General features: G+C 38.9%; 1 protein-coding gene across 2 annotated transcripts in view; it reads left to right on the top strand.

Annotated features, from left to right (window-relative positions):
- STIM2 (stromal interaction molecule 2) overlaps window positions 1-6433 on the top strand; it is an 85304-nt gene extending 78871 nt beyond the window's left edge. For both annotated transcript variants that reach the window (XM_004681360.2, XM_004681359.2), the window contains one exon: window positions 4254-6433. In XM_004681360.2, the coding sequence (XP_004681417.1) occupies window positions 4254-4731 (478 nt within the window). In that variant the 3' untranslated portion in view covers window positions 4732-6433. The remainder of the gene's footprint in view (window positions 1-4253) is intronic.
- Window positions 6434-8783: the final 2350 nt, after the last annotated feature.

Here is an 8783-nt window from a genome sequence, read left to right as displayed (position 1 = left end):
AACTTAGTGGCCTCCAGCAACACCCACTGATGAGCTCTCTGCACCTGTGCCAGCGCTAAGCCTGTGGCTGGTTGTCTGCTCAGGCTCTCCCCAGCCTCAAACCAAGATGCTGGCTGCACTCCACTCTCAGCTGGAGTTTTGGGTCCTCTTCACAGCTCACTGGATGGTATCACCTTCTCTTGCCTGGGGCGCAGCACAGGGCCCCTGATCCTGTCCTGCTGTCAGTGGGGGCTGCTCTCAGTTTCTAGAGGCTGCGGCTACCCCCTCCCTGTGACTGGCCTTCAAAGCCTGCAACAGAGAATTTCCCTTCTGTCAGTCCCTTCATTGCTTTGGATCTCTCACTTCTGTCTTTGATCTCTACACCCAAATTTAAAAGAATTACTTTGATAGAAATTTTTCAATATTAAGATTGACAGGTTTGGACCTTAATTACATTGGCAAAAATCCCTTTATAACAGCACCCATTTTAGTATTTGCCTGGATGAATAGCTGAAGATGAGTCTGTCCTGGGGCTGGGATTTTGGCGACCACCTTAGAATTCTGTCTACGGCAACATAGATTTTTTGAGTATAACTGCTTAGAGGTTATTACACATGATTGATTCAAGTCTCAGAAGGTAAAATTGTCTTATATGTAGTTTTATGTGTAAAACAAAGGCATGAGCTTAAATATACTTGAACACAAAGAACTATCAAATATGACAGAGTTTTAAAAATGTTCTGTCACTTAATTATTCTGTTCTGTGCCAGTACTTGCCAGCAAACTAGAAGCATCAGATGCCTTAGACGTCAGGAGATGTCAGGAACTGAAAGGAGGAAACTGTTACTTAATCTTTTCTACAAAATAGGTGTAGCGGCAGTGTGTTCTCATCCACCTTAAGGACTCCGACCTCTATAAGCCTATTGCTAGTGAGGATCTTTCTTTTCTAAAACTCATTCCTCTTTTGAAACAGTGTGGTATTACATGACAGAAAGACAGGTGCTAGTTTCTGATTTAGTCATTCAGTAGAGCCACCTGGCCCCAAAGTCTTACTTTCTTCATGTGAAAAACAAACCAAGGAGAATGGGCTATATGCCCTCATGACTCCTTTTTTTCTTGAGTCATGTGATGCTTGTAATCATGTTTTACATGTCATTATTTCATCTGGTAGAAGTGAAATTCATGATTGTCAAGTGATCATTTATTTATAGCATGTGCCTAACAAGATAATCCAAATTTTGTGTCTTCGTTGTGGTGGAGAATTTGATACAGCTTTGCTTGGTTAGCATTTTATGATTAGCTTTTTTGCAGACCCTTGTAATAAAACTGTGAAGCTTGGGATTATTATTTGTTTGGAACCAGAATATTAGAACTAGAAGTAATATTAGAGATTAATTAAATTATCTTATTTTAGCAGGAAAATTGAGACCTGGAGAATTAAGTGACTTGCCCAAGTTTGCACATTTGATTAAATGGCAGAACCATAATAGAAATCCAAGTCTCCTAACTTAGATCTGAATTCTTTTCACACATTATTTAGATTTTAGAGACTAGTTCCTGAAATATTTTTAACATAGCTTAGAATTTCACACACAGAGCAGCCAAACCACATAGCAGAATAAGAAATAAATTCACAAAAATGTAACTAAATCAGCTTCTCTCTATGGGATCTGAACAGCTTCAGGGAACAGTGATCTATGCTATTCAATTTATGAACATCCACTCCAGAAAGGGGCCTAGCGGGAAAGTCCTTACCAAGGATTGATTTCTGCATCCGATCATTTCTTTTTCTTTGTACTGCCTCTTCCCCTCTCCTGGCACTTCCCACTATCAGCTCTTGAAAATTATGCAGCACATGTCACTGTATTGTACAAAACCATTCCAGGGGATTCTGTGCATCCCGAGAGTTTGTAGTGTAATAAAAACAGTCTTCACATGCACATGTGAGTAAAATATGTGGAAGTAACTAAACACGTTCAGCAATCTGATATATCGCCAAAGCATGTACTAACCTAAAACGCATGTCCAAATGGATCCCATCCTTCCGATACACAGGCCGTTCGCACGCCAGTGTGATAGCAGCCATGGGGCCTGAAAGGGTATGTCATTTCATTCGTTCATTCTGTCCGTAGGAATTTAGTCTTTGCTTCCTGCTGTGCACTTGCTGCTAGCTTGAGCTGCCAAGATGAGTGAGGCTGCCTGGCTTGGTCCTAGCTGCTGCATTATGATCCCATGTATTTTTGCCTTTCTGCTCTGTTTTAAGCTTCCTTCCTTTTCCTACTTCATTTCTTTTCCAGTTACTTTTAACTTCAACTGTCCTGTTCTTTGTCATAATTATTTCTTTCATAAAGTGAACATTTTTTGATGTCAGTCATGGTGCATTAAAAAACAAATATGAGATTCCCTTTTTCAGGTTCTCATTTCATTCATTCATTCAGTTCATCCACCCATCATGTGTTTATTAAACATCCCTTGTGAACTTGCCACTATTCCAGTGCAAATTATAAAGCTGTCCCTAAGACTCCCTGTTCTCATTAAATTTCCTTTCTTTTGGTGAAACTGACTTATAAATAAGTTACCATAAAGTATTCCCAGCTGTGGTAAATTCAGGGCTGCTAAACACAGGTGAAAGGAAAGGAATGCTGTTTTAGGCATGAGCGATAGGGAAGGTAGCCCAGCAGGAACAGATTTTGAGTAGTGACCTGCAGAAAGCCACTGAGATGGAAGAGAGGAACTGTGAGAAGGGTTGGGGGGAGACAGCCAGTGCCAAGATCCCCAGAGGGTCCTGGGATTGGCCTGTGAGGAGCAAGGAGGCCTTGGTGGAATGAGGGACAAGATGGCAGTGTGGGCCCTTTTGGGTTAAAACACTTTGGATTTTAATCTGAGTATGAAAAGGAACTGGAAAGTTTTGAGGAAGGGAATAAGGCTACTTTGAGTTTTTTAAAACCACTTTAATGATTGTGTAGAGAAGTAAATTAGAGGGAGGAATAAAAACGGAGGCAGAGAACAGATGAGTGGTTTCCACAAGGTTTGGGGAGTAGGGAGAACAGGTGAGTGGTCACTTGCATGGTGTTAGCTAAGAATTTGACTTGGTGGTACTCCTGGTATGGTATATGCAGATGTCAAGTTGTGCTGCGCACGGAAGAGCACTGTTAGAAACTAATATTAGCCCGATGAAACATTTTTTAAAACAGACAGGGAGACCAATCACGAAGCTGTTACAGTAGTGAGGTGACTTCAGGGTGTTTCGGAAGAGGGGTGGGGACAACTGGGAGGTAAGGAGTGGTGGGCTTAAGGTGTATTTTGAAGGAAGGAATGATAACTTTAGGGCTGAAAACTTTAGTTTTCTTCTATTGTGACAAAATAAAAAATTTCACAAAACAACAAATCTGTGAGGATTTTATTAAGTGTCCTTTTCTTATAGGCATTTTTTCCTTGTCTTTTACCCCTTCTCCACTTCCTCACCTTATTGCACATAACTCATCCCTCTTTTTTTTTTTTTTTAAATTTGGGATTACTTGCATTTAGCTTGGTATATGTATTCCTCTTTTCCTTTCTTCCAAAGCCACATTTTATGATTTAATGACTAAAAAATTAAAAGGAGAGGCAGTAATTAAACTTGATCTTGTCATATATGTGAACTGTTCGGGGTGGGGGACGACGGTTGTTTCTGAAAAATACTTGTTTTGAAATAATATGAAAGAAAGTGAAATTTAAGCATTTTCCTTTCTCATAAATATAAAAGGTGCAACTTAAATTACCATGTTTCTTAGATGTAAGGTCTCATTTTTTTTTGTTAAAAATTCAACATTGTTTATTATGTGGTTTAAAGTAGTAGTTTTCTTTTTTTTGAAGATTTATGTATACATATAGGACTGGGGTACAAGCCAGAGGTGTGGGGGGTGGGTGGGTGAGAGGATTCACCAGAGAGAGAGTGGGGAGCAGAACAGGTAGATTGACTGAAATAATAAGGAAAGGGCAGGTCAAGAGAGGTCAGCTTTGATGCCCTGGCTGGGGATCAAACTCATGCTGCAGTGACTGCGACAGCTTCACAGTGCTGCGCTATAACCCGTTGTGCCGCCAGGGAGGCCCCTAGAGTAGTAGCTTTCTAATTTTATTGAAATGTGTATAGAATGTTAACAACCGCTCCTCTCCCCCACCTTTTAAATTTTGATAGTGAAGCAACGGAAATTGTTCAGTTGGAATTAGCATGTCTGCTGGTACCTGTTAGAACTTGCCAGTTTAAAAGTTTTACCTTTGCCTCTGTTATGCAGGGAAGTGCCAGACACAGCTTCAGAGTGTGACTCCTTAAATTCTTCCATTGGAAGGAAGCAGTCTCCTCCTTCAAGCCTTGAGATATACCAGACGTTGTCTCCTCGAAAGATATCTAGAGATGAGCTCTCCCTTGAGGATTCATCCAGAGGAGATTCGCCCATCACCGCAGATGTCTCTCGGGGCTCTCCCGACTGTGCAGGCCTGACAGAGACCAAGAGCATGATCTTCAGTCCCGCGAGCAAAGTGTACAATGGCATCTTGGAGAAATCCTGTAGCATGAACCAGCTTTCCAGTGGCATCCCGGTGCCTAAACCTCGCCACACATCTTGTTCCTCAGCTGGCAGTGAGGGCAAACCAGCTCAGGAAGTCCCCACTGTTGCCCGGATAAGCAGCATCCCGCACGGCCTTTGTCATAATGGAGAGAAAAGCAAAAAGCCATCAAAGATTAAAAGCCTTTTTAAGAAGAAATCTAAGTGAACTGACTGATTCGATGGAGCTTCCATTCAAGTGGCATCTTTAAACTTTTGTCTCCTACCCCTCACCCCTTTTTTGTTTTAATTTTAGGAATGTAACTCCATGGGGGCTTTCCAGACTGGATGCCATAGTAGAATGTCCCTAAGGGCAACTGTCTACTGTCTGCTTATTTAAATGACTCTATAATCAGTTTGTCAAGCCAGTTATTACTGAAAAATCATAAAGAGATGAGACAGTTTACAGTCATTTCTGCCTATTTATTTTTGCTTTGTTATTAGTGATGTATATATGCAATATTTTGTTGAAAGCCACTGTGGACTTACACGCTTTAATGGACTGGTAAGCCAGCATGGGCTTGCAAAAATTCTTGTTTACCAGAGCATCTTCTTACCTTTCCACAGAGCTATTTACATCTTGGACTAAATAACTTTAAAGAAATAAAAACTAATTGCACTACTGTTTTCCAGACTGGAAAAAAAAATCTCTGCAAAGTGAAACTGCATAGAGTTTATAAAATGACTATGGATTGGGGACTGTTTTCATTTTTAGATCAAAATGGGTTTTTAAGTAGAACCTCGGATTTCTAATTGACTTGATTTCTGGAAATGAAAACCATGCTTTTATTATGGGAAGCTTCTTTAATGCATTTAATATTATAAAGTTTCAAGTCCTGCTGTAAAGATCATGTTGTCTTGTTTTTCCCAGGGCTTTCACTGTGATTTACTGCATTGCAGGCTGTATGATAAAACAGAAATAATTTAAAGAGAGAAGGCTCTTGATTCCTTATGCAAGTGGAAGAGTTGAAACTTGATTGAAGGACTTAAAACATTCGCAAGCTTAAACTGAGATGGGGAGATGTGGGGATTCAGGCACTTGTTTACAGACTTTGAATAACTGCAAAGGATTTACAGTTTGTGAAAAATTTGTACTGTGGCAAAGATAATAAATTGGAGACATTATTGTGTGGGACTGTGCTGATTTTTGTTGATAACACTCCACTGAAAACACTATGTTTTCTGATAAATTGTGTAAGCTGTCTTGTTGCAATATAAGAAATAGTGATGTTTTGGAAATAAGTTGTCAACAAATTTCTTTCTATTTTATATTGTTTGTCATATTTTTATGTAGTTTGAAATGTTTAAATGTTCTAATATCAAGATTAACAAATATAAATTTATGGTGCATTTAGATTGTGTTGTATTAATTTGTAAAGTGTGGGGTTGGCTATGAGCATAACTTTTACTGTGAAGATTGAGCAACTGGATCTGTTCACATCTGGGGAGTTTCTGATTAATGCCATGTGGGTGGATGTTTAGGTGAACAGCTGATACATACTAGCTAGGATGGGTTTTTAGCATCATTGCTAAAGTGCTTAATGCCTCACTCATACTGCTTAGATGGAAATGCTGATCCATAACAGGAAGTTTCTTTTCAGGTTGCCCCACAGGAGAACTGTGTTAAGAATATGAACAATTTCCTGAAGTCTTAGTACTGTTATTAAAAATTGTTATGATCTGAAATGATCGTTACATAGACTTATTTATATATTGAGTAGGCTGACTGCTCTGGGGGTAGAAATTGATTGAAACCAAGATAGTGTTTGGACTAGAAATAAGGTAATGCAAACGGTGAAAGAGTTGAGGCACGCAGACTCAAAAGCCATTCAGGAGTGGGGGGAATTTGTGTATAAAGCACTTGGAAAGTTTCTTTTGAGTGAAGGAGCATCTTTCTGCTTCCTACAACCTGGTGGAGGAGTTCTTCCCTTTGAAAATTTGCAAGAGGATAAGAAATTTATAGCCTGGTGGATAGAAAAGGTAAAAGCTGCTGGAGCGTGGAGGAAGCTGGAGGAGGAATGGTTCCAGGAGTTCCCAGCCACGCCCGCTGTGCACTCAGGATGAAGAGGGGATTCTGGCTCACATAACCTGGGCCCTACAAGGTGTGCCAGGGTGGGAGAGGTTCGCCTGAGTGGAATGTGGACCTTTTTTTTTTTTAATTTTATAACAGTTTATTTTTACATCATTTTGTACATTTTTTTTCTCCTCTCAATTGTAATCCCCGCGGGTTTCCCATCACCAAATCACCCCTGTGCCACCACCATAGTCCCATGCATTTCCCTCCCCCCCCCCCGTTTTTTATCCCATTCCCCACTCCACCCCCGCAAAATATCTCTGGTATATGGTTGTTCATTATTTTTGTTATTTTCTCGCCTGGTCCATTATACTCCTGCTATGAGGGAAACCATCTGGTATTTTTCTTTCTCTTTCTGGCCTATCTCACTAAGCATGATCTTTTCCAGCTCCATCCAAGTTGCTGCAAAAGACATGTGTTTCTCTTTTTTGGTTGCTGAGTAATATTCCATCGTGTATATGTACCACATCTTTTTAATCCAGTCATCTACTTTTGGGCATTTGGGCTGCTTCCATGTTTTTCCAATTGTAAATAAAGCAGCAATAAACATGGGGGTGCAGGTATCTTTTTCAATCAGTGTTTTTATGTCTTTTGGGTAGATACCTAGGAGTGGGATTGCTGGGTCTTAGGGAAGCTCCATGTTTAGCAGTTTGAGGAACCTCCAAACAGTTTTCCATAGTGGAATGTGGACCATTGTAAGGGAGCACATTGTTAGTGCCAAGTTTCACATGCTAGTTTGTAAACAGATTCAACCAAGGGAGATTTATTGCTTTATGTTGCCTATAATGCTTATTTTACATCAATACAATGCTCTATATTTAATTTCTGTATTACATCATTTACGTGTGAATAGCTGAACATTTCTATAATTTTTTAAATTTGCCATTATTTTGTCCTTATAAAACAATGATGTTTTCCTGTTTTAAAAGCTATACCATTTTGTAAAAAGCAATGATAGAAAAATAGAAGGAAAAACAATAGCAAGTAGGTGAAATTCTACTACACAAAATAATCACAAGAGTTTTGGGTGTTTTCTGCTAGATCATTTCCTATACATTGATACATATTTTTAAAAGAACTGAAATCATACTATATATCTTTCATGCTTTCTCACTTAATATAAGCATCTCTTAACATCATTAAAAACTTCATAAAAATAACATTTTAATTAAGACTGTAATATGCCATTGTGTGAATTTACCGTAATCTTTTCAGTCACTCCTTTATGATTTCTGACATGGAATAATAACATTTAACATCTTAGTTAATATGTTCTAAACACTAATATATTCCTATTTAATCTTTACACCAACCTTGTACGTCCAGTCTACCCCCATTCCCACCCTTTTCAAATCACCATTTCATTGCTGAAGTTTCTATACCAAGGAAGTGATTAAAGCCTGTTCTTCATGTATTCGTTATACCACATAAGTTCAACATTTTGATTCCTTAAAATACTTGTTTTTGGAAGTGTATGGAAAGGTAGAAAGGTAATAGTTTACACATGTGTATGTATCTACATACATAGTTACCGCCTCCAGCACTTGGGTGCATGAATGTCCTTTAGTTCACACATCATTTCTGAATTACCATTTTACTAAAACTTTGTTAATAGAAAAGTGAGATAATATTTGGTAAAGTTGGAGTTTTTTGTATTTATTTTTATTTCCAGAATTGTACTTTACCATTCTTGGAATTCAATGCTTTTCTAAATTCCTACACAGTCTTTCAAATGTAGTTATCTTTGTATTTATCAACTAAAACTGATTTTTAAAAATCTATTTTCCATGCTCATTGGGTAAGCAAAAGGAAAAGTTTTAGTTTTACTGGTGACCTGTTTTTTGTTTTTTGGTTTTTTTTTTTCTGAAGGTTTATTTATTTCTGCTTACAGAACTTGGGTACAGGCCAGAGGTATGGTGGATGAGAGGATTCACTACAGACTGAGTGGGGAGCAGAACAGGCAGACTGACGAAGTACTTTGCTGAGGGGAGCAGTGAGAGGGTCTGAAAAGGTCTCCCGCGCCATATGGGTCATCTCCATGGCAGGGGATTGAACTCTTGCTGAAGTGGTTTCGGAAAGCTTCATAATGTGATGCTTTAAACTATTGCGCCACCAGGGAAAGCCCTTGATGTCTTGTTTTTTAAGTC

The sequence above is a fragment of the Condylura cristata genome, unplaced genomic scaffold (assembly GCF_000260355.1).
Source record: "Condylura cristata isolate star-nosed mole 26May11 unplaced genomic scaffold, ConCri1.0 scaffold00012, whole genome shotgun sequence".
Lineage (NCBI taxonomy): Eukaryota > Metazoa > Chordata > Mammalia > Eulipotyphla > Talpidae > Condylura > Condylura cristata.
This window is presented reverse-complemented; position numbering and strand designations above follow the sequence as displayed.